Source organism: Schistocerca piceifrons, chromosome 3, assembly GCF_021461385.2.
Source record: "Schistocerca piceifrons isolate TAMUIC-IGC-003096 chromosome 3, iqSchPice1.1, whole genome shotgun sequence".
NCBI lineage: Eukaryota > Metazoa > Arthropoda > Insecta > Orthoptera > Acrididae > Schistocerca > Schistocerca piceifrons.
In genome coordinates, this window is record NC_060140.1 from 400,436,605 (window position 1) to 400,463,799 (window position 27,195).

Below are 27,195 nucleotides of genomic sequence, written 5' to 3' on the forward strand. Positions count from 1 at the left end.
TTACGTAAAGTTTGGAAGGTAGGAGACGAGGTACTGGCAGAAGTAAAGCTGTGAGTACCGGGCGTGAGTCGTGCTTCGGTAGCTCAGATGGTAGAGCACTTGCCCGCGAAAGGCAAAGGTCCCGAGTTCGAGTCTCGGTCGGGCACACAGTTTTAATCTGCCAGGAAGGTTTCAGGGGAGTAATTGTTTTAAATTAAAAATGAATGTGCGAAATTATTTTTGCTATATGTTGGTCGAACATGTTTACTCTGTAATGAGCTGCACGGTGAGAGAAATTTCGTTTTTAAAATTGACTAAGGTGTTTCAATTCTGACTAGAGACTGTGTATCCGTAAGGTTTGTGATCAAATTGAGCGTCATCACAATTGCCAGTATCTACAGGCCATTCTACCCTTTTAATGTTAGTTTCCTGTACAAATGATTTGATCTGAAGATGCTGTTAGAGCGAAACGTGTAATGAGGAGCACTAATAAAAAGAATATAGCGGTCAAGACAGGAGTGTTTTATTTGTTAGTTTGATTGTTTTCTAGTCGCCCCTATCATTTGTTGGCGATTTATTTCGGAATAAATATGCAACCAGTCTTTTAATGGAACAATACTGTATTGAATGCACAGATACCAAGGCTCAGCTTAAGATTAACAAAGGCGGTTGTCCCATATGTCCAACTATAAATGCCACAAACAGACAAGGATACAAAATTATAAGAAAATATCATAATATACTGTAGAAAAATTACACCTATGAAACCAGCTTTTCAGTTACCAACAGTTTTGAGTTAACCAGCAATATTAAGGATGTAATAGTCCCATACACAGCAACACTTGCCTCCTGTGGCTTAGTAAACCTCCATACGTACATCCCCTGCAATGACACTCTCTCAGTGATACGAAGCAATTTAATCAAATACAAAACGCTAAGCAATGCAGAAACTTATGAACTATGACACTGCTTGAATTAATCCTCCCAAACAACTCTTTCTAGTCAATGACAAGTTTTACATGTAAAACCAAGGTCTGGTAATGGGTAGCAGCCTTGCAGGCTTGCTTGCAGACATACGAGACATAAACTGGAAGACGAACTATACTTAATTCATCCACAATTCACTGGAAAAATCGTATGTTATAAAAGATATATGGATGAACCAATAACACTTTTCAGTGGTACAAAAGAAGAACTAAATAACCTATCAGATGAAATGAATATAATGCACCCAAATATCAGAATCAGACCATGAAAGGAATTAATTTCCTTGATATGACGATTCACGATTACAATAACAAGTATATTTTCCAAATATATAGAAAACTCACTACCACTGATGTTGCCAGTAAAAATACCTCATGACACCCAAACCAACAGCATCCATGTTCTTGAAGTCATCTGTAAACCGTGTAGTTCGCATCCGCATCAGTGAAGCAGACATATGTAAAGGAATGAACATACTAAAATTAATAGCCAAAAATGATGGATATAACACCTCCCCCAAAAAAACGCTATGTGAAAAAATCCAAAGTAAACTTAAGCAAGCACCACCACCATCACAAGTCAAAAAAGAAATGAAAAGATCTGCCAGTCTTCCATGGTAGCACAGTATCATATAAACTCACAACCATTTTCAGACCACATAACATAAAAACTCAGGATAAACAAAAAATTAAAACTGTTCACAACAATAGATCTTCCTCCTCAAAGCGGCTTTCAGTGACTCTTTCCAACCATCCGCTCTCTCCTCTGAATTTAAGAGTGGAATTCCCATTGCACTCTTAATGGTACAGTATTTCCCTTGTTACTAATTTCACCAAAGGTTGTTTTGACTTTGCTGTATGCTGAGGCAGTACTTCCGATAGTCATTTCTTTCTCGATTTCTTCACATTTTTCATAGAGCCATTTTGTCTTAGTTTTCCTGCACTCCCTATCTATTTCATTCCTTAGCGACCGGTGTTTCTGATTTTCCCTGAACATTTTTGTACTTCCTCCTGTCATCGATCAACTGAAGTATTACTTCTCTTACCCATGGTTTCTTCGCTGCTACCTTCTTTGTTCCTGTATTTTTCTTTAAAATTTCTGTGACTGCCCTTTCCAGAGATGTTAATTTCTCTTGAACCGAACTGCCTATTCTTCACTGCAGTATCTACAGGCTCAGAGATCTTCATGCTTATCTCAGCAATTCTTAGTACTTTCGTATCCTACTTCTTTGTGCCTGATTCTTCATGAGTAGTCTTAAAATTCAGCCTCCTCTTCATCACTACTAAACTGTGATCTGAGTCCGTATCTGCTCCTGGATACGCCTTACGATCCTCTATCTGATTTCGAAGTCTCTTTGTGACAATGTAATCCAGCTAGAATCTTTCCGTATCTCCTCGTCTTTTCCAAGTATGTCTCCACCTTTTGAACAGGGCCTTCGGTTTTACTGGCTGAAATTTATTGCAGAAGTCAATTAGTCTTCTTGCCTTCTCATTTCTAGTACCAAGCCTATATTCTCCTGTATAGCTTTCTGTTGTTCCTTCCCCTACTACTGCATTCCAACCATCAACGACAATTAGAGTTTAACCTCCCTTTACGTACTGAATTATCGATTCAGGAGCGTAATATAGTTTCTCTACCTCTTGATCTGCTTGCAACGTCGACATGTGGTCCTGAATTATTGTGGTTGGTTGCCGTCGATTCTGAAGAGAACAATCCTCATTAGACTCTTTCTATTACAGGCCACATGTCCTGTGAATACACATCGTGTGTCTTTAATGCAGTGGTTTACATTGCCTCCTGGATCGTCACGCCGTTGATCATTGCTGATTCTTCCACCTGTTAGGGGCAGTTTCGCACCCCAAGAGAAAGAGAGTTCCCTGAGATTCTTCCACCTGTTAGGGGCAGTTTCGCACCCCAAGAGAAAGAGAGTTCCCTGAACCTCTGTCCGCTCCTCCCGCCCTCTTTGATAATGCCGCTGGCAGAATGAGGGTGATTTCTTATGTCTGAAGTCTTCGGTTGCCAATGCTGACAATTTACATTCAAAATTTAAGCGGTGGTAGGGTTGGAACCCGGGACAGAGGACGTTCCGATTACTAATTCACGGCGCTACGCCTAAACCAAGGGTCACCCATTAACTCCAAATTTCGCCGCTCTATACTAGTGGTTACGTTCGTCGAACGTCTTACATTGACGTCTGCCGTTATTTTACGCTGTGTTGCTTGTCTGTTAGCACTAACAACACTGCGCGAACGGCGCTGCTCTCGGTCGTTAAGTGCTTGGCGTCAGCCACTGCGTTGTCCGTGGTGAGAGGTAAAGCCTGAAATTTGGTATTCTAGGCACACCCTGGAGCTGAGGATCTTGAAATATTGGTTTCCTAACGATTTCCGAAATGGAATATGCCATTCGTCTATCCTACAGCTACCCCTTCCGCTTTCAAAGTCTATTAATTCTCGTCGCTACCTGAGTACAAATGACAGCTCCGCGAATGCGCTACCCTTTAGTTCCTTGTGTACGCAATACTACCGCCACCTGTATATGAGTATATCTCTGTCCCATGTCTTTTGTCACCAAAATGTATATTAGTTAAGCATCCTGTACATATGCACAGGATAGCTGCGCTCACTGCGTGGTGGTGAAGTGGAAGTAAGGTGTCCGTCAATCACACGCTAAATCACACTAGGGCGCTTACTAACCTTTCCTCGTGCGCCTCGAGGTCTTTTGGACGTTGTTGGCCCTTCTCCAGAACCAGTGTGGGCAGGCTGGAGCACACAAGGGGAGCAGCGGGTGCGTCCTCCTCCGGTTCTGGACCGCTCAGCTTCTGGAGCCGCTCTGCCGCAGAGTCGCGCCGCATGTCGGTCATCTCCGTGCCGCACTCGTCCTCTGAGAACATACCAGTCCGACATTCAGTATCGTCTGGAACCTGCACATCTTCTTTTTACGAATATTTCTTTCGTGTCTTTGACAAGAGGTACCCTTATGACGGGTGGTTCAGTATTCAAAGGTAGACATCTGAAAGAAATTAGAACGTTTTTCCTAACTGTGGTTTCAGTATGATTATAGAATTAAGCAGCTACTTAATTACGAGTTGGTTAGAAGACAGCAGCACTTCTCATGCCACTCTCGCTAACGGGCGCGATAAAGCAAGCGGGAATTATATCAGAATGCTAGAAGTAGTCACAATCAACCTACAGTCGCCCATTACAAACACTATTGTAAGGAGCTTAAAAATGTTATTAGGAAGGCAAAGAGTATGTGGTGCTCAAATAGAATATCAGATTCACAGGATAAAATTAAAACCATATGGTCAGTTGTTGAGGAAGTGTCTACACAGCATCACAAGGTCGACGATGTAAAGTCACTTCGTAGTAAAAATATTTCTGTTACTGATAAATCAGATCTATGTACAGTATTTAACAATCATTTTGTGAGCATTGCTGGTGAATTAAATCAAAAAAGTTAGTTTCTACAGGATATCACATAACTCTCTTAGCAAATGCCTTTGCGAGATTGATGTCTGAAGTACTCCTCTGTGAAACAGACAAGGGGAAGATTGAGTCAATAATTAAATCACTGAAGACTAAAGACTCTCATTGATATGATGGAGTGCCTAGCAGGATTCTCGAACATATTCTCAGTTCGAATATAATGAATTTCCTTGAGACACAGAAGTTGCTGTCCATGCATCAGCACGGCTTTAGAAAGCATCGCTCCTGCGAAACGCAACTCGCCCTTTTTTCGCATGAAATGTTGCGAACCGTGGATGAAGGGTATCAGACGGATGCCATATTCCTTGACCTCCGTAAACCGTTTGACTCGGTGCCCCACTGCATATGGTATTAGCATATGGGATTGGTTCCCAAATATGTGAATGGCTCGAAGACGTCTTAAGTACTAGAACCCATGACGTTGTCCTCGATGGTGAGTGTTCATCGGAGGTGAGAGTCTCATCTGGAGTGCCCCAGGGAAGTGTGGTAGGTCCGCTGTTATTTTCTATCTACATAAATGATCTTTTGGATAGGGTGGTTAGCAATGTGCTGCTGTTTGATGGTGATGCTGTGGTGTACGGGAAGGTGTCGTCGTTGAGTGACTGTAGGAGGATACAATATGACTTGGACAGGATTTTTGATTGGTGTAAAGAATGGCAGCTAACTCTAAACATAGATAAATGTAAATTACTGCAGATGAACAGGAAAAAGAACCCCGTAGTGTTTGAATACTCCATTAGTAGTGTAGCGCTTGACACAGTCACGTCGATTAAATATTTGCGCGTAACATTGCAGAGCAATATGAAGTGGGACAAGCATGTAATGGCAGTTGTGGGGAAGGCGGATAGTCGTCTTCGGTTCACTGGTGGAATTTTGGGAAGATGTGGTTCATCTGTAAAGGAGACGGCTTATAAAACACTCATACGACCTATTCTTGAGTACTGCTCGAGCGTTTGGGATCCCTATCAGGTCGGATTGAGGGAGGACATAGAAGCAATTCAGAGGCTGGCTGCTAGATTTGTTACTGGTAGGTTTGATCATCACTGGAGGAAAGGAGGCGTTCTTTTCGTGCATCGCTACTGAGGAAATTTAGAGAACCAGCATTTGAGGCTGACTGCAGAACAATTTTACTGCCGCCAACTTATATTTCGCGGAAAGACCACAAAAATAAGTTAAGAGAGATTAGGGCTCGTACAGAGGCATGTAGGCAGTCATTTTTCCCTCGTTCTGTTTGGGAGTGGAACAGGGAGAGAAGATGCTAGCTGTGGTACGAGGTACCCTCCGCCCCGCACCGTATGGTGGATTGCGGAGTATGTATGTAGTTGAAGATGTAGATGTAGAATACTGTGCGGCACATGCTAGCTCTGTACTTAGCCATATTTGTAATTTTTCCTTTAGCAATTGTCAGTTTACTGAGCGATTAAAATACTCAGTAGTAAAGCCGATTTATAAAAAGGGAGAAAGAGCTAATGCAGAAAATTTTAGACCAGTTTCTATGTCATCAGTGTTTGCTAAAGTTATTGGAAAGATATGTACATAAGGATAATTGTTCATTTTATTTCACATAATTTGCTATCAAATGTGCAGTTCGGCTTTAGAAGTCGTTTAACAATGAAAATGCTATATTCTCTTTTCTCTGTGAGGTACTGATTGGATTAAACAAAAGGTTTCAAACGCTGGCGTATTTTTTGATTTAACTATGGCGTTTGATTGTGTTGATCAGAAAATATTGGTTCAGAAGTTGGACCATTACGGAATACGGGAAGTAGTTCACAATTGGTTCACCTCTTACTTTAACAACAGACAGCAAAAGGTCATTATTCACAGTGTCGAAAATGGCTGTGATGTGGGGTCTGAGTGGGGTACGGTCGAAGGGGGGGGGGAGGGGGGTTGCCCCAGAGATTAATGCTGGTGCCACTCCTGTTCCTTATTTATATAAATGATATGGCCCCTAGTATTACAGGTGACTCTAAAATATTTTTGTTTGCTGATGACACTAGCTTGGTTCAAAATGGTTCAAATGGCTCCGAACACTATGGTACTTAACTGCTGTGGTCATCAGTCCCCTAGAACTTAGAACTACTTAAACCTAACTAACCTAAGGACATCACACACATCCATGCCCGAGGCAGGATTCGAACCTGCGTCCGTAGCGGTCACGCGGTTCCAGACTGTAGCGCCTAGAACCGCACGGCCACTCCGGCCGGCACTAGCTTGGTAACAAAGGATGTTGTGTGTAACTTTGGCTCAGGATGTTGCTTGTAACTTTGGCTCCGTTTCAAATAGCGCAGTTCATGACATAACCTCATGGCTTGTAGAAAATAAACTAACGCTAAATCACAGTAAGACTCCGTTTCTACAGTTTCTAACACACAGTTCAACAAAATCCGACGTTTTAATTTCACAGAATGGGCATATGATTAGTGATACTGAACAGTTAAAATTTCTAGGTGTTCAGATAGATAGCAAACTGTCGTGGAAAGCCCACGTTTAGGATCTGGTTCAATGACTTTACTATTCGAACGATATCTGAAGTAAGTGATAGTTCCTTACGAAAATTAGTCTACTTTGCTTATTTTCATTCGCTTATGTCGTATGGTATTATATTTTTGGGTAACTCTTCCCATGCTAAAAGTAAATTTTTGGCTCAGAAACGGGCGGTTCGGGCAGTAAGTGGTGTAAGATGGCGAACCTCTTGTCGACTCCTGTTCATTAGTTGGAGTATTTTGACATTGCCCTCTCAATATATACATTGCTTACTGCCGTTTCTTGTTAACATATCAGCTTATTCCCAAGAATAAGCAGCTCTCACTCAGTTAATACTCCACAGAAATCCAACCTGCTTTTGCATCGGACTCCCTTAACTGTTGTGCAAAAAGGTGTGCAGTATTATGTTGCACTCATTTTCAGTCAGTTACCACAAGAATTAGAAAATCTTAGCAGTAATCCACGCGCTTTCAAATCGAAAGTGAAGAGTTTCCTCATGAGTCACTCCTATTATGTTGAGGAGTTCCTTGAAAAATTAAGCTGATCCTTACGTTATATTTTTGACTACGTTTACTGAAACGTATGGTCTGACTTTTTTTGGGTTCATAAATATCTTATTTTTATCTGTTATTACTTTGTTGTAATTTCATGTACTGACACAATCCACGACCTTAGAGATTTGCTCCTCAATTTGGTCCTACGGAAATTGACATGTAAATAAATACATAAATAACATAAATAACTGATACAAAGTAAGTGGATGGAAGGGCTAGATTGAGGTGGGTATGATGCTTTTCTTCAAGACACATTACACTTTTATTTCAAATAACTTCCATGAACAGAAAACAATGTTCAAAACTCTCGTTCAATGTATTTGAGGCAACATAATGTCAAACAGTAAAACGGATGTATCTCCATAACATCCTCAGCAATTACAAAATGCAGCTACAGTAACTTACGAAAAGGCATTATAATAAATCAAATTTAATAAAAACAAATTTATAAATTCCCCATAATTCATGCATGAAAAATACTACCGTCATATGAATGGCATTAAGTCTCAATCAAGTAAAACTACAAAGCCGGGTTGAAAAGTAATGCCTCCCAATTTTTGTTTCAAAGGTATTAAAGCCTTTCAAATAAAACAAACGTTATTAATATTCTACAGCTTTATTCTTCATCTCTACATATTTATTTTTCGACATAATAACGCTGGCGACGAACACATTTCCCCCAAAGAGTGAACAGCTTGTTGATACCGGCACTGAAGTCTGTTTAACTCTGTTGATGAACCCATAAACTGACTGCTCCCTGCAGTGGTTTATCACTACCAAACTCTAATCCCCGCATGTGTGCTTTAAGTTATGGAAACATGTGAATATCGGATCGGGCTAAGTCGGGACTGTATCATGATCGATGCTAGTGAAAATAAGGCGTCAGATTGTCGCAAATGTCTTCGCGTACGAGTGTGGTCCGGCATTGTCATACTGGAAGAAATGGTAATTAGTGTGTGGCAGGACACTGTTTATCACACAGAGAGAATTATTAGATGGATCATAAAGTAAGCAGCGTTTTTGTATTGCATGTTGATATTTCAGTTACTATGGATTTATTTATGGATTTTAAATTTTTGCTTATGGTTCACTGTTCCTATTTGAGTTTACATGTAGTCATTTGGGGACAGTGAGTGGAGCTGCGGATGCTAGAAACTGTTTTTCAAAGTGAAGAAATTGGAATACCTCCAACATACTCTTCTGTTTGAGTAGAAAAGAGGGGTGTCAGCAGCAGAGGCAACCATAAACATTCGGGCCGTGGAATGGGATAATATCATTGTTCAGAGCACGGCAAGAAAATAGTTTTCTTGTTTTAAGGAAGATCGTTTTGACCACTGACTCGTCACATTCAGGAAGACCTTCGGGGTTTGTTGCAGATCGAACGCATTAATAAGCAATGATCTACGTTAGTGTATCTGAGAATTGTCAAATGTGATGAATTATGATCGTCCTACCATCGTGCGACAGTTGCATGCAATGGTGAAGATTCAAAAATCGGGTGTTTGGGTACCGCATGCTCTAAACAAAAATCACAAAAAGGAGTAGGAAACCATAAGTGCATCTTTGCTTGGTCCTCATCAACTGACTCGTTAATATCACCTATCACACCTATCCTGTATCGTTACTGGTGACGAGAAATGGTGTCTTTATGCTCACGTAAGGACAATAAAGGAATATTTCAGCCCAAATAGAGCAGTTACTCCCTGTAAAGAAAACCACAAAAGATAATGTTATGCGGCTGGTGGAACAGCGACGGCATGCTGTACTATAAATTGCTTTCCCGAAGTGTTCCAATGGTTCAAATGGCTCTGAGCACTATGGGACTTAACATCTGAGGTCAACAGTACCCTAGACTTAGAACTACTTAAACATAACTAACCTACGGACATCACACACGTTCTTTCCCGAGGCAGCATTCGAACCTGCGACCGTAGCAGCAGCGTGGTTCCGGACTGAAGCCCCTAGAGCCGGTCAGTCACAGCGGCCGGCTTTCCCGAGGTGTAAGCATCACTGCTGACATTTATTGTCCGCATCTGGGACATCCTGCAGACGCAGTCCAAGGATGAGTAAGAGGATGAGGAAGACTACGTGCAGTGATGCTACTCCACAACAACGACCGCCCGCATTCTGCTAGACCAACAAAAAGCACTATATAGTAGTTGTGTAGGGAAGCCATTCCTCACCCACCTGATCTTGCCTCCTCAGATTTTCATTTTTCCCGCTCTCTGTTGAACAACCTCCAAGGAACTTCCCTTTCAGATGAAAATGCTCTCCGAATATGGCTTGACGAGTTCTTCGCCTCAAAACCACGTGATTTCTACAGTCGTTGAATCGTAAAGTTGACCCAGCGTTGTCAAACTGTTGTGAATAGTGAAGGAGAATATACAGGATGTTCAGAAATTCCCGTTAAGAACATAGGACTTGTTGAGGGGAGTGAGTACATAATATTTTGAATAGGAACCCATGTCCGGAAACGTTTCCGCTCTTGGACGGTTTCAATTAAGATGTCTAGCTCATCCGTTTCTGCTTGAGGAACTGAATTTTGGCGTGATGACAATACAGTTATTAGGTAAGAATTCAAAAGGAAATATAACGAATCAACGGCCGAGCGAGGTGGCGCAGTGGTAGCTCACTGGACTCGCATTCGGGAGGACGACGGTTCAATCCACCGTCCGGCCATCCTGATTTAGGTTTTCCGTGATTTCCCTAAATCGCTCCAGGCAAATGCTGGGATGGTTCCTTTGAAAGGGCACGGCCGACTTCCTTCCCAATTCTTCCCTAATCCGATGAGACCGATGGCCTCGCTGTTTGGTCGCTTCCCCCAAACAATCCATCCAATAACGAATCAACGTTGGTGGTCGCCACATAGAGCCGCTATTGTGATGAATCAGTACTGCTCTGTAAGTATATTTTGCTGGGTGACTTTTTGGTTTTGGGATGATGTAAACACGTAATGTTTCAGTGTTAATACAAATAAATATACTATGTAATAAATGAATGTTTCGCTATGTTTGCTTTCGAAATGTTACCTACTAATTGTACTGTGTCACGCCCAATTCATTCTTCAATCAGAAGTGGATGAGTTAAACATCTGAACTGAATTCGTCGTAGAACGGAAACGATATGCTTCCGGACATTGGTTCATGTTCAGAATATTATGTACTCACTCCCCTGTACAAGTCCTAGAAGTTTGTAGCGAGAAATTTCCGAACAACCTGTATTATTGACGACTAAGAGCTCGTTATGTGTATCAGCCGTGTTTATCAAACTTACAGAAAAAACGCTACTGTCGTAAGCAGCAATCTAATACGTTACACACCTCCATGTTACACGCTACAACTCCGACCTCTGTAGCGGTGGAGGGCTGCAAATATTTAGACACGAAGAATAATGATGTAGAATGTTGTTAACATTTGTTTTATTTAAGAACTTTTACATCATCACAAATTGACTTCGGAGCCATTACTTTTCAGCATGAGCTCGTATTTTTTTGCATAGACATCAGCCAATGCTCATCAACAAAGTTAATACAAACTATACTTATGTCTTGTCCTATCACTGAGCTCTGATTAAATACAGCAAGCCAACAAGACTGTGTCAACCGCGCTCATACACCTAAAACAAACATCTTACGTTAGACTAGCCATACCATAAGTTTTTTGAGTCAGACCAGAGCCTTTCTGAATATAAAATAAGGCCAGTCAGCAACTCAGTATTTGCAACGAAACACACCAGCGTTCACAGTCCCAGGCACGCGACCATAAGCACTTTGGATCAGTTGATGGTAGACGCCACTGTTGACGATACAGAGCGAGAAAAAGAAACACGTCTAAGTCTGTAGCGGCATAGATTCCGTCGATGGTAGCTATGGGTTGAAACCTGGTGGCGGACGAAACTTCTGCTGCCACTAGTCACTACACAGCAAACGGCAGGGTGCTTTGTTTCGGAAGCGCTTCAGTCGCAACGACCACAGCACCCATACATCGTAACAGTGGCGACTTTTGAGTTAGCCTAGTATGAAAAATCAAGGCACTCTGATAAAACTTCTCGAACTAGAAAAAAATAAAGGTTTGGGAGAGATATTATAATTCAGAATGAAAGGATATCAATATTAAGATTCGCTGATGACACTGATATTGTTAATGAAAGTTGGGTACAGTTGCAGGACCTTTTGAATTAAACGCGCTATCAAATGAGTGCATACTACGCTGTGAGAGTAAACCGAAAAACACGCGAAAGTAGTGAGAGTAGCAGAGATACAATTAGCGATAAACTTTAAAAATTGGGTGACAGTGACGTATAAGAAGTGATGGATTTGCGCTACGTTAGAAGCAAAATACATGAAGGACGAAGCAAATCTGTCATGAAAAACGCACTAACAAAGAGGGCACTCCCGACTAAAGGAATTCTACTACACTGAAGAGCCAAAAAAACTGGTATAGCCAGGCATATTCAAATAGAAAGCTGTGTAAACAGAAAGAATACGGCTCTGCGGTCGGTAACGCCTACATAAGACAACAAGCGGCTGGCACAGTTGTTAGATCGGTTACTGCTTCCACAATGGCAGGTTATCAAGATTTAAGCGAGTTTGAACGTGGTGTTACAGATAACGCACGAGAGATGAAACTCAGCATCTCCGAGGTAGCGATGAAATGGAGATTTTACCTTACGACCGTCTCACCAGTATAACTTGAGTGTAAAGCTTCCGGAAAACATCAAATCTCCGACATCGCTGCGGCCGGAAAAAGATTCTGCAAGAACGGGCAAACGACGACTGAAGAGAATCGTTCAATGTGACGGAAGTTCAACCCTACCGCAAATTACTGCAGATTTCAGTGCTGGGCCATCAACAAGAGTCAGCGTCCTAACCATTCAACAAAACATCATCGATAATGGCATTCGGAGCCGAAGGTCCAGTCGTGTACCCTTCATGACTGCACGACACAAAGATTTAAGCTTCGCCAGGGCCCGTCAACACCGACATTGGACTGTTGATGATTGGAAACGTATTGCCTAGCCGGACGAGTCTCGTTTCAAACTGTATCATGCGGATGGACGTGTACGGGTATGGAAACAATCATATGAATCCATGCACACTGCGTATCTGCAGGGGACTGTTAAAGTCGGCGGCGGCTCTGTGATGGTGTGGGGCGTGTGCAGTTGGAGTGATATGGGACACCTCATACGTCTATATACGACTCTGAAAGGACACGTAAGTAAGTATCCTGTGTGATCAACTGCATCCATTCATATCCATCGTGCATTCCGACGGACTTGTGCAATTCCAGCAAGACAATGTGGCACCCCATACAGAGTGGCTCCAGGAACACTGTTCTGAATTTAAACACTTCTTATGGCCACCAAATTCCACAGATATGAAAATTATTAAGTAAATCTTGGATGCCTTGCATCGTGTTGTTGAGAAGGGATCTCCACCCCCTCGTACTCTTACCGATTTATGGACAGCCTTGCAGGATTTACGGTCTCACTTCCCTCTAGCACTATTCAGACATTAGTCCAGCCCGTGCTACGTCGCGTTGCGGCACTTCTACGTTCTAGCGCAGACTCTACACGATGCTAGGCAGGTGTATGTTTCTTTGGCTCTTCAGTGTAGTATCAGTCATAGGCCTTAACTTGAGGTATATGATTGGAGCACAGCATTATGTGGAATTGAAACAATGACTGAGGGAAAAACGGAAGGGAAAAGAATCAACGCTTTTGGTATGTGATGCTACAGAAGGATACTGAAAACTACATGAACTGATATGATAACAAATGAGCAGGTTTCCCGCGGAATCTGTCAGAAAAGGAACATGGGAAAAACATCGACATGAAGAGGAGAAAGGATTATAGGATATGTATAAGGACATCCAGGAATGATATCCATGGTACCTAAGGGAGTTGTAGAGGTTAGAAACAGTAAGAAAAGATACAGACTGCAAAAAATTTTAGAAGATTGCCATATTTTGGTTCTATCTTGGAGACAATTGGCCTTTGTACGAGATCCAAAAACACTGTACCTGCACATTTCATTTCTTCTAAAGTTGGTGAAAAGCTTAAGACCTAGAGAACGTGTTTCCTGCGACACATATAACGCAGCGGTAGTTTACTTTATCGAACACGATGTTTGACCCAAAAAATGCGTAAGGAAAACTGGTAGGTTCTCTATTAAAAAGCTGCAGGTCTGAATTAACATCGCACCTACGGGAAGAAGGGCATAGTATTGCAAGTCTTGCCGGAAATCGAGTAATAGCCGATAGGCAAGAGAGAGGCCAGGTTTCAAATCTTTTGGAGGAAGCGGAAATCTTTGAACACAAAAAAGATAGTACAGAGAACACGTTGGACAGCCGGATTTAAGGCATCACACTATTTGGCTTGTGCAGTTAGCTGTAATGTAAGGGAGGATCACCTATGCAAGTGACACACGATCCAGAAGATCTTCTAAATCGGTTTTGCCTTAAGGACTGTTTCTTTTTTATCGATACATGTACACGCAATGAATGGCCAGTTTATCGGTACGGTCTACCCGTCAAAGTTAACTGTGGATATTTTATGGACCAACTTCCGGAGTTGCCTTCGTTCGTCTAGGTTTTTTTTTTTTCTTTTTTTAATTCTTGAAAATATCGTGTGAATGGCAATACCTTAAGAACTTGGTGTACTCCCATGATGAATTAAAGTACTAAATTTTACTGAGAACAATTCTTCAAATAAGCTTTATATAATAGCACAAATTTCCAGTACAGTTTACAATTATGTTTTAGTTTTTAAATGTGTAGATTGCATCTAAAGATGCAGCTGGTAGCAGTGAATCCGGTAGTGTGGTCAATCAAAAACCAAGTTCTACCACCTGTCAGCGGTTTTTCATTCGTCAAGACACAAGCTGGGATTTGTCTCATAAGTAATTATAGTTGAGGACTTTGGCTGCTGCTCTGAGATGAACAGGTTGTTGGTGCAGGGGGTTTCGAGGCAGGCTATATCAAATCAGTCAGAAGACTGCGGACGCATAAGAAAAAAAAAACGCAACACGCAATTAGAACCATTGAAAAATGTTGAAAAAGCAATGCGACAAATAAGTCTTTTACAAAAATGCACTTTTTTAGGGAGTATGATTAGGACTAGATAGTAGTCCTGCTAGTCAGCTATGCTATGTGCTTTCATGTTGCTATAATTTAAAAGTACTCAACAGGCTGTTTTAACTCATGACCGTAATATCGTATCTTAACTAAATCTTTGAGAAAGAAACGTGAGTTACAGAGGAGGATGGAAGGCTGCAGAAATGATGCAACTTTGCGTAGCCGCACAATCGTGCTGAGGTGGTGCATTCCCCCCTGTAACCGGAGATGTGTTGACTCAAAGGAAACAATGAGAGCGTTGTTAGTCAGGAGTCAACGCAGGTAAGTAACGGGGTGATGCATGAGTGCAGTTTCCTTACCGTATCGGAGTGGAGTTATTTCTTCCCACCTGTGTCGAACTAAAAGCATAGGCCTAAATATATCAAGACATCTTCGCATATATCCATTCGTTTATGGTGGGTGAAATCAGATATACAGAAAACTTATCGATGTGTAATTCTACTATGGAACAATTTTACTAATGTATGTATTCCGTACATTATACCAGTATATAGTTAAAGCCGACGGTGTTTCATGTAAATATTGGCAACTTTCTGTCGATTCGTCCACGTATGGATGCAGTAAAAATACCCTAATCTCCCTCAATGCGTTCTCATGATTCTAAGCGATATCCACGATGGAGGCAGAAAGTTACAGCACGTAATACATTGAACGCCGATTCTCTGAAAGTCCGTTTCACGAGATGGACATCTCATTCCTTCCAGTGATCATTTCCGTTCCACTTCGTATGGGCAGTACTGAGCTATTACTATTCTGTGTGAATCTTTCTGCATTCAGTAACTGGTGTCACTCATAGTTGATAAGCACCAAAAACTTCGCAATAGCACTAGGACTGATCGTGTTAGTGCCTTTTATTCAGTTTCACATACAGATTCCCCCCCCCCCCCCCATCCCCCGACTGCGACAAGTGTTGAGATAATTTTTTTTCCTAAGACACAATAGTCTGTCAATACCACACCAATGAAGGTTCATCTTGTGTTTGTAAATATCTCCCTCCTTTCCCTCACCAGCATCTTCAAGAGGCATCTGAAATTTATGTCTCATTTTTTGTGTAGACAATCAATAACAGGCTGTCGTTCGCATACTGAGGGCTTCGTTAACGTCCACTTGTCGAGTCCTTTGCGCTACTGTTACGTGTGGCAAGTTACGTGCGACGTGAGTGAATAATTTAGGAATCTAAATATTGCTGGATGTTTTCACGGAGAGAATCCAGTCACTGGAAAAGTAGGATACGAAGGAACAGTTTAATAAGGTGACTCGATAGACGTGCCAGAAATCTGAAGAACAGCATATTTGCCATCAGTTGTAGAAATGTATTATTTATTTTCTACCGGTTTCGGTACTAGCGACCATCTTCACAGGAAGATCAAAAAGCTGTACATTAGATATAAATGGAAACCAACTTTCCATTGGATAAATCGAAAACTATTATTTATAAAATGTTTACAGAACAACATATAACAGGCCATTGCTTCGATATCAGTACAAAACTGGCCTCACTATCATTAAACAGAACGATTATTAGGCTGAGCCTCATATTACTACCTTAATGGTCTTTCTGTTTAGTCATAATTAAGTTAATTTTAAAGATGATACCATTTTTAAGATTTTCCTTAATTTGCAATATTTTTGTGCTTAACATAAACTTATCACATAACAATTCGCTCTTTCAATGTTGGCAAGAACGTATAATGGTCTTGCCTCTAGGAATAATGCAAAAATGTTGCTTGAGAATGTTTTCGCGCGCGTTGTAAATAAATTGATACAGAGAACCTTGTAGACAAGGCAACCATAGCTGAAACTAATCATCTTGGCGATTAAGAAGCCGCTTCAGCTGTATTTGAACTTTTTATTATCAGATCATAATCGGTTTCGTGGCACTGAAAACCACATCTTCCAGTGGAATCTGCATAAAAATGAAACGTGGAAGAGTAGCACAAACTGAAACGAGTAGCACTGAAACGAAAAAAAAATTGAACTTTTAAAAACATGTAAAACAGAGAACACTGTACTCGCGTAACCAAGACATAAGAACTGAGGAGGCTTGAACATGGAATCCAACATTGGTTGTCAGAGCAAACTAATGAACCGCTAAATGGTGGTACGTCAGTGAATCAAATACAATCGAACGTAGATAACCAAGTCAAAAAATGGTCGATGGTGCCTAAGCAAATTACATCACGTTAATCCACTGGTAACACGAAGAAGGAGATATAGAGGAAATAAACACATACCTCAACGCCAGCCTATGCGTATTCTCGGAACACGGAATGCAACCTAATACTATGAAATACTGACACCGGGAAAATAGACGGCCCCTAGAGGGCTCGTGCATGTGCAGACGACGCTATGGGGGGGCATACATCTGGATGTCTACGGGACATGTGGCAGCAGACAGGCATCATCACAGTTATGGACTGTGTGAACATTATTGAGGATGGACCACCTACATCATTATGCATGATTTATTACCCGACAGTAGTGGCATTTGCCAGCACAATAACAGTCAATGTCATGATAGTCAACTCAGGCTGATGTCTCTCTAATGACCTAGACGTTGAGAAATGGCATGCCTTATTTCTTCGTTTACAGCCTACCTTTAACAGTTATTAGTTACAACAGATTACTAAGCCGTAATACGATACTGGATTCAGTGTTGTCCTAAAGCGGTCTATCAACTACATCTTGAATATTTTAGTCACATAAATGAAATTCGCATGAATATACATATTGCTGAATTTACTGAACATGTGAATGATGCTAGAAACATAATGTTGCTAAATCTATTTCGCTTATAAATGGGTAAGAGACACCGGAGCTCATTTATACATGGGACACGTTTGCGCAGGGCACTTTTCTCATGAACTATTCTCGCTACAGCGCTACCGATAGTGGCAGATTACTACCTGCACCTATTCAAGGCTGTCACGAACATCACGGCACGAGTTAAATGCACGTCTTAGCGCGAAGAACATGTTTGTCTTTTTGTGCATGGTGAGTAAATTTTGTTAATAAAATACCGAAGCTCCTAGGGGGGTATACGTTTTAGAGATGAGAATAGATAATACATGATAATATGGGGGGGGTGGGGATTATTCTACTTTACAAAATTCATTTCTGTAATTCGAAAGCCTGAATGTTACTACTGTAGATTAGAAGCTAATTCAGACATGGCGATGGGGCACGTTTACGCAGTTGTGTTGGGGCACTTTTAAGCACTATTTTTAATTTCCATTCTAGCTGATATCCCAGTGAAGCAGTTTGAAAAGCAGTCTACAAAAATAAAAGTACAAGACAATAAAATGCAGGCAGTGCTAAAACGGGTGGTTCAGCCAAATAAATCTCAAGCAGGAAGAATTAATTGTACGAGAGTAAGGACTGGTATGGTCAAGGAATTGCTGAAAGCAAGAACAAGGAAGAACGCGGATAGGTCTGTCTCTGATATCGTCAATGTTCTGCCGAAACGCAGGCTTTCTCATGGTAACATTCTTTCTCTCCAGCCTTGTGGCTTTGTATTTATTGCCTGAAACGATACCACAAATCAAAAAGAAATGACGAATGGCTCCAGTGCATTAGATCTAAAAGGTGGGGTCACAGCGGTTGTGCCACAGGAAAAACATTTTTCGTGTGCACAAAATTGAACTTCCGAGAATGATGTCAATAGGCTTTTAATTAAGATTCAAATCTCTATGTAAGCCATATTATGCTAGTAGTATCTTCAAATAATCCGTTTACTGCCGGTAAAATTTTTTTAACTTACCATGTTAACTAGTGTAAGTTAGGCTCCAATTTTGTTTATTGCCAGTAAAAGGTCTTTTGAAAATTATATTAGTGTGTTTTGTATATGCAGTATTCTGTCCTACGACATGCGTTAACATCCTCCCATATCTTAATAACGACGTTATAAGACAAAACACTTTTAAACACTATAAATATAACCAAAAAAATTTAAGAAATTCCGAAAAGGAATCCGTGTGAATGTGCAAGAGGCTTTCCTATTAATTAAAACTGCCATGACAGGAGAGCCCAAAATGTCTGTATGATTGTTGAAAGCTGAGAACGTTGTCGGCTGACTGTCATTTAACGACATTACGATGGAAAGCCGAGAGCTGTGGCTTGCATCAATAAAAAATAGAGAGAATCTAAACTGCAACGGTATGTGAGGCTTTCTTGTGTCAAAAAAGTTTCTCTCTTATTATTAGCGCTACACGTCCGTAGTTTCAGTGCGAGAATGTGATTCGTCGTAGGAATGTAAAGTTAATGTAATGATAATTGCTGACACAGACGCACGAAGTGGTTCTATACAGTGTTCGTTATACGTGCTAGCACAGCTGACCGGAAAAACATACGATAAGCCAGCGCGTATAGCTGACTAGCCTTCATTGTGCGAGATAACGGAGGCAGCAAGCCGTAAGCGCCGCACAGGAAAGTGGTTTTCCCCTTGGGTATTTCACCTGACAATGTTGCGCCGAGGTTAAGTGCCACTTAAAGTGCTAAACGCTGTGGCTCACTGACTTCACTCACACTTAGGGCTCGTTCCCGAAGCGTTGTTGAATTTCTGATCGTCAGATGTTTGTCCGTATGTGCTTCTTTGTATTTAATAATATCTCAATTTCCATTTCTCACAGCGTTAACTTTCTCCACACACTCTATCGTCAAGACAACTGCGATGTCTTTCCAAATAAATAACTCCATTCAAAAGCCTCTCACTTAGCACGGTATTTCACATCACCATTCATCACGCGTGGAACGTGTTTATCATTTCTTTAAGCCATTTCGGTCTCTAGTGTGTGGGATCTGTCAACTGCATTTCCTTGTTTAGTACGTCAATAATCAACTTTTTTATTTTTGTTATTTCATTTTATGTTTTATCCTCTTTTCAATTATTAGACGCTGCCAGCGGAAAACTTTGCTATCTACAGCTTCCTCAAGTACAGTGGAATGTGTTCCCATTTGTCGTGACATACTGCAAGCGTACTACTATTTTTGTTCGGATTCTATCTCGCAGTTTAGGGGGAATTGATCAATGACTGTCCATTATTTATTCTTGAGTAGTTACACTAGCTGCCATAAAACCATGGAATTTGATACAAGGGTTCGGCAAAAATATGGAAATGACACATGAAATGCACACACTTGTACACAGAGGGTAATGATTATTGAACTATATGAAATAAAATCGTCGTAACTTCTGGATGGTTTGCTTTAGGACGGTCAAACGGTACTTTTGGCCTGGGGACATGATGGGAATTAATATACGCGCTGTACGTTTTGGTGTAGCGACGAAGGCCAATTTCATATGGATGAGTTCGTCAATAAGCAAAATTGGCACATTTGGGGGACTGGGAATCCGCTTTTCGCTATCAGGAGGTCTCTTCACCCACAATGTGTGGCTGTTTGGTGTGCAAAATCCAGTTGCGGAATAATAGGTGCTATACTCGTATTCCTTGATGGCATAGTGACTACCAAGCGTTCCATGAGAAGGTTTTGGAAGATAGTTTCATTCCCATTATCCAAAGTGACCCTGATTTAGACAAGGCCTGAACACATGCGACTCTTTTTTGTGGGGCTGTATTAGAGACGAGGTGTACAGCAATAACCCCAAAGCCATTGCTGAGCTGAAAACAGCCATTCAGGAGGTCATTGACTGCATCGATGTTCCGACCCTTCGGCGGGTCATGCAGAGTTTCGCTAGTCATCTGCATTACATCATCGCATCATCACCATTGATGGCAAGTATATCGAACATATCACAACCCAATCCGAATATCTGTAGTGATGTTAACATGGTGAATGAAGTGTTTCCACGCATTAGTTTGTAACTAATTTACGTTTCTTTTTCGTATAGTTCAATAACTGTCACCCTGTGACTGCAGATGCTAGCCAATCCTGCAGCTTGCCCTTTGTATCGGATACGAACAGCACATGCGCAATATGCTGAACATGTTGCAGGTGTTAGGCGTAGTCACAGAAGTGTTCTGTGCAGCTGTGAGTGCATTACTGCGAGTACTTAATTCGGAACTAACTTGATTAGAAGATGGGCAGAATGTTGGTGGTGGTATAGTGAGTCCTTCCGGTACCAAGGGAGCCGAAATGATTGGTGTTTCAGGAGCCAGAGTATCGAAGATTTATACCGCATACAGGGAAAGCGGAAAAAACGTCATGCGTTAAGTCACAACGCGGACGAAAATGTGTGTTTAGAAATCGTGACAGACGATTATTGAAGCGGACTGGGACGAAATTCGCTGCAGAACTGAGTGGCGCATTTGGAAATCTTTTTTTTTTTTTTTTTTTTTTTTTTTTTTTTTTTTTTTTTTTTTTTTTTTTTGTCATCAGTCTACTGACTGGTTTGATGCGACCCGCCACGAATTCCTTTCCTGTGCTAACCTCCTCATCTCAGAGTAGCACTTGCAACCTACGTCCTCAATTATTTGCTTGACGTATTCCAATCTCTGTCTTCCTCTACAGTTTTTGCCCTCTACAGCTCCGTCTAGTACCATGGAAGTCATTCCCTCATGTCTTAGCAGATGTCCTATCATTCTGTCCCTTCTCCTTATCAGTGTTTTCCACATATTCCTTTCCTCTCCGATTCTGCGTAGAACTTCCTCATTCCTTACCTTATCAGTCCACCCAGTTTTCAACATTCGTCTACAGCACCACATCTCAAATGCTTCGATTCTCTTCTGTTCCGGTTTTCCCACAGTCCATGTTTCACTACCATACAATGCTGTACTCCAGACGTACATCCTCAGAAATTTCTTCCTCAAATTAAGGTCGGTATTTGATATTAGTAGACTTCTCTTGGCCAGAAATGCCTTTTTTGCCATAGCGAGTCTGCTTTTGATGTCCTCCTTGCTTCGTCCATCATTGGTTATTTTACTGCCTAGGTAGCAGAATTCCTTAACTTCATTGACTTCGTGACCATCAATCCTTATGTTAAGTTTCTCGATGTTCTCATTTTTACTACTTCACATTACCTTCGTCTTTCTCCGATCTACTCTCAAACCATACTGTGTACTCATTAGACTGTTCATTCCGTGCAGCAGATCATTTAATTCTTCTTCACTTTCACTCAGGATAGCAATGTCATCAGCGAATCGTATCATTGATATCCTTTCAACTTGTATTTTAATTCCACTCCTGAACCTTTCTTTTATTTCCATCATTGCTTCCTCGATGTACAGATTCAAGAGTAGGGGCGAAAGGCTACAGCCTGGTCTTACACCCTTCTTAATACGACCACTTCGTTCTTGATCGTCCACTCTTATTATTCCTTCTTGGTTGTTGTACATATTGTATATGTCCCGTCTCTCCCTATAGCTTACCCCTACTTTTTTCAGAATCTCGAACAGCTTGCACCATTTTATTTTGTCAAACGTTTTTTCCAGGACGACAAATCCTATGCAGGTGTCTTGATTTTTCTTTAGCCTTGCTTCCATTATTAGCCGTAACGTCAGAATTGCCTCTCTCGTCCCTTTACTTTCCCTAAAGCCAAACTGATCGTCACCTAGCGCATTCTCAATTTTCTTTTCCATTCTTCTGTATATTATTCTTCAGCTTCGATGCATGAGCTGTTCAGCTGATTGTGCGATAATTCTCGCACTTGTCAGCTCTTGCCGTCTTCGGAATCGTGTGGATGATGCTTTTCCGAAAGTCAGATGGTATATCGCCAGACTCATATATTCTACACACCAACGTGAATAGTCGTTTTGCTGCCACTTCCCCCAATGATTTTAGAAATTCTGATGGAATGTTATCTATCCCTTCTGCCTTATTTGACCGTAAGTCCTCCAAAGGTCTTTTAAATTCCGATTCTAATACTGGATCCCCTATCTCTTCTAAATCGACTCCTGTTTCTTCTTCTATCACATCAGACAAATCTTCACCCTCATAGAGGCTTTCAATGTATTCTTTCCACCCATCTGCTCTCTCCTCTGCATTTAACAGTGGAATTCCCGTTGCACTCTTAATGTTACCACCGTTGCTTTTAATGTCACCAAAGGTTGTTTTGACTTTCCTGTATGCTGAGTCTGTCCTTCCGACAATCATATCTTTTTCGATGTCTTCACATTTTTCCTGCTGCCATTTCGTCTTAGCTTCCCTGCACTTCCTATTTATTTCATTCCTCAGCGACTTGTATTTCTGTATTCCTGATTTTCCCGGAACATGTTTGTACTTCCTCCTTTCATCAATCAACTGAAGTATTTCTTCTGTTACCCGTGGTTTCTTCGCAGCTACCTTCTTTTTACCTATGTTTTCCTTCCCAACTTCTGTGATGGCCCTTTTTAGATATGTCCATTCCTCTTCAACTGCACTGCCTACTGCGCTATTCCTTATTGCTGTATCTATAGCGTTAGAGAACTTCAAACGTATCTCGTCATTCCTTAATACTTCCGTATCCCACTTCTTTGCGTATTGATTCTTCCTGACTAATGTCTTGAACTTCAGCCTACTCTTCATCACTACTATATTGTGATCTGAGTCTATATCTGCTCCTGGGTACGCCTTACAATCCAGTATCTGATTTCGGAATCTCTGTCTGACCATGATGTAATCTAATTGAAATCTTCCCGTATCTCCCGGCCTTTTCCAAGTATACCTCCTCCTCTTGTGGTTCTTGAACAGGGTATTCGCTATTACTAGCTGAAACTTGTTACAGAACTCAGTTAGTCTTTCTCCTCTTTCATTCCTTGTCCCAAGCCCATATTCTCCTGTAACCTTTTCTTCTACTCCTTCCCCTACAACTGCATTCCAGTCGCCCATGACTATTAGATTCTCGTCCCCCTTTACATACTGCATTACCCTTTCAATATCCTCATACACTTTCTCTATCTGTTCATCTTCAGCTTGCGACGTCGGCATGTATACCTGAACTATCGTTGTCGGTGTTGGTCTGCTGTCGATTCTGATTAGAACAACCTGGTCACTGAACTGTTCACAGTAACACACCCTCTCCCCTACCTTCCTATTCATAACGAATCCTACACCTGTTATACCATTTTCTGCTGCTGTTGATATTACCCGATACTCATCTGACCAGCACCAAAACAATGCGAAAGAAGCTCCGTGAGTAGGGAACTGCAGGTCGCGCAGGTATTCCAAAAGCACTCATCAATGATCCCGGTGCCCGTAACAGGAAAACGTGGTGCCTATGCCATTAAACCTAGGCTATGGAGCTATTTAAGAAAGCCATTTAATCAGATGATTCTTGCTGCGCACTGCATTCAACTCTTTACGGATTTTACGTCCCAGAAGTGAAATATGGCGGAAGTTCGGTGATGATTTCGAACCATATCGTCTTATTCAGTGGGCCCCATGGCTATCCTGCAAGCTCGTGTTACTGCTATAGATTATGTGACCATTCTGACTGATCATGTCGATCCTATGGTACGATTGTTCGGCAATGGTGATACTGTGTTTCAAAACGACAGGCCCCCTGTTCACGGAGCTTGCGTCGTTCAGCACTGATTTTATGAGCACGAGGATGAATTGTCGAATTTCCCATGGTCACCACAGTCACCACATCTCAAAATTACTGATGTTTTGGAGTCTACTATGTAGAGAACGGCGCGTGATCGATATCCACCTCCACTACTTGCTACCTGAACATCTCAGAATGCCTTGAAAAGTGTACAGGGGCTGTATTTATCCATTCCGAGACTACTGGATGTGCTTTTCAATGGCAACGGTTTTCCTAGGCATGGTAATGTGTTGTGACTTTGGTGTTTCCACGTGTTTGTCCAAGTCCTGCAACTGCCTAGGCTAATGAAGATAGGAGGCAATTAATTTACGTGCATTCTGTCTCTCTCTTGTCCACAGTGCGTCCAACACATAGAAAAAACATGTAAAAGAGCTTACCACGCAGTGTCTTACGTAATAAATAAAAATTCTCTTAGACTGCCCTGTTTTAACAGAACATTTCAAACTGTTCCTTTCTCTTCATATTTCGTTCTTCAACGATTCTGCTATTCATTTATTATCTTCACTAAATTTTCAGTAACCTTCTGTAGCATCAGGTCTCTAACGCTTCAATTCTCTCCTTTCTGGTATTCTCACAGTCGACTATTCCCCCCCCCCCCCCCCCTTCAATGATGCTTAAGAATGGGAGATCGTAATTTAGAGTCCGGTCGAGATGTAGGTAAACAGAAATGGAGTAATGGCACAGCTGGGAAATGACAGACTACAGAATCGACGTAGGCCATGTTTGATGGAGTACCCGTCACCAATAATCCAAACTGATATTATGAATCCAAGAAACCCTTAAAACAGTGTGAGTCTGATCATCTGGAGACACATTAGCTTGCCTCAGCTTTAACCATATCTTACAGTCTACTGATATGGAGATTTTTTTCTATTTAGCTATCATATAGTATTTTTCCAGCTATTTCTAGCGCTTAAATGTGTAGGAGACCTGCGTTAACTACGTAAATGGATCATCAATACAATACACATTAATTCTGTTTTGTGCCAGTAAAGGGTGTTGTTGTTGTTGTTGTTGTTGTTGTTGTGGTGGTGGTTTTCAGCCCGAAGACTGGATTGATGCAGCCCTCCATGCTACTCTACGCTGTGCAAACATTTCGACTCCGATTAACTGCTGCAGCCTACTTCTTTTTGAACCTGGTTGCTGCATTCATCTCTTGGTCACCTTCTACTATTTTACCCCCCCCCCCCCTTTCCGCCTCCCGCACACATTTCTCTTCAATACTAAAGTGGTGGTCCCTTGATGTGTCAGAATGTGTCCCATCAACCGATCTCGTCTTTCAGTTAAGTTATTCCACACATGTCTTTCCTCTTCAGTTCTATTCAGTACCGATCCATTGGCTAGACAGTCTATCCATCCAATCTTCAGTACTCCTGAGTAGCACCACGCTTCAGAAGCTTCTCTTATTTTCTAGTCTGAACTACTTATCGTCCAAGTTTCGTTTTCATACAAGGTAGCATTGCATACAAGTCCCTTGAGGAAAGCCGGCCGGGGTGGCCGAGCCGTTCTAGGCGCTACAGTCTAGAACCGCGCGACAGGTACGGTCGCAGGTTCGAATCCTTCCTCGGGCATGGATGTGTGAGATGTCCTTAGGTTAGTTATATTTATGTAGTTCTAAGTTCTAGGGGACTGATGACATCAGCAGTTAGGTCCCATAGTGCTCAGAGCCATTTGAACCATTTTGAGCCTTCAGGAAAAGACTTCCTAACAGTTACATCTAATTTCGATGTTACAAAATTTCTTTTCTTCAGGAACGCTTTTCTTCTCACTGTCATTACACATTTTATACCCCCTTCACTTTGGCCATCATCAGTTATTTGGCTGTACAAATACCAAATCTCTGCTACTATAATCAGTGCGGCAGTTGACGTTCGTGGGATTCGTAAGGCCTGTTCTGTTCATCGTCACAGCCTACCAACATGGTTTGAAGTCTGGAAAACAGTAACCACGAAAATATGGATTTCTTGCGGTCGAGATTGCTTATATTTATTTTAAACCCTGTATACAACTTTTCGTTCCCTGTTTCCATACCGTTCACGACGAGAGTAGTAAACTGGATAGTCCAAAAGGACAAAGCAAATAGTAATCACATTAACGTGCACGTGCATCATTTCGCTAGTATCGGACTTTGGGAGAGATGGCATAACTGGCATGAGGGACGTTTAGGCACTATAGCGACATTTCCCCAGAGAGTTGGCTGCAGTGCGATGACTGCAATACGAGTGGTAACGAGACGAGCTGAGACAGTACAGTTGCAAGAAGATTCGGCGTAGATCCTTTCCAAAGAGACTACAATAAGAGCAAATTGTAGGATCAAATGGTATTGTAAGGTTCCAGAGACTTTTTCAAGTCTAAAACACCTAATGTACACTACTGGCAATTAAAATTGCTACACCACGAAGATGATGTACTACAGACGTAAAATTTAACCGACAGGAAGAAGATACTGTGATATGCAAATGATTAGCTTTTCAGGGCATTCACCCAAGGGTGGCGCCGGTGGCGACGCCCACAACGTGCTCCCATGAGGAACGTTTCCAACCGATTTCTCATACACAAACAGCAGGTGATCAGTGTTGACTGGTGAAACGTCGTTGTGATTCCTCGTGTAAGGAGGAGAAATGCGTACCATCAAGTTCCCGACTTTGATAAAGGTCGGATTGTAGCCTATCGCGATTGCGGTTTATCGTATCGCGACATTGCTGCTAGCGTTGGTACAGATCCAATGACTGTTAGCAGAATATGGAATCGGTGGGTTCAGGAGGGTAATAAGGAACGCCGTGCTGTATCCAAACGGCCTCGTATCGCTAGCAGTCGAGAGTACAGGCATCTTATCCGCATGGCTGTAACGGATCGTGTAGCCACGTCTCGATCCCTGAGTCAACAGATGGGGACGTTTGCAAGACAACAACCATCTGCACGAACAGTTCGACGACGTTTGCAGCAGCATGGACTATCAGCTCGGATACCATGGCTGCCGTTACCCTTGACGCTGCATCACAGACAGGAGCGCCTGCAATGGTGTACTTAATGACGAACCTGGGTGCATGAACGTCATTTTTTCGGATGAATCCAGGGTCTGTTTAACA

The 27,195-nt window shown here is 41.7% G+C and overlaps 1 protein-coding gene across 1 annotated transcript in view; it reads right to left on the reverse strand.

Annotated features, from left to right (window-relative positions):
* Positions 1-27,195, reverse strand: part of LOC124788692 (UNC93-like protein) — a 471,748-nt gene that overhangs the window by 357,541 nt on the left and 87,012 nt on the right. The window contains exon 2 of the mRNA XM_047255972.1: positions 3,660-3,846. Coding sequence (XP_047111928.1) covers positions 3,660-3,846 — 187 coding nt within the window. The remainder of the gene's footprint in view (positions 1-3,659; positions 3,847-27,195) is intronic.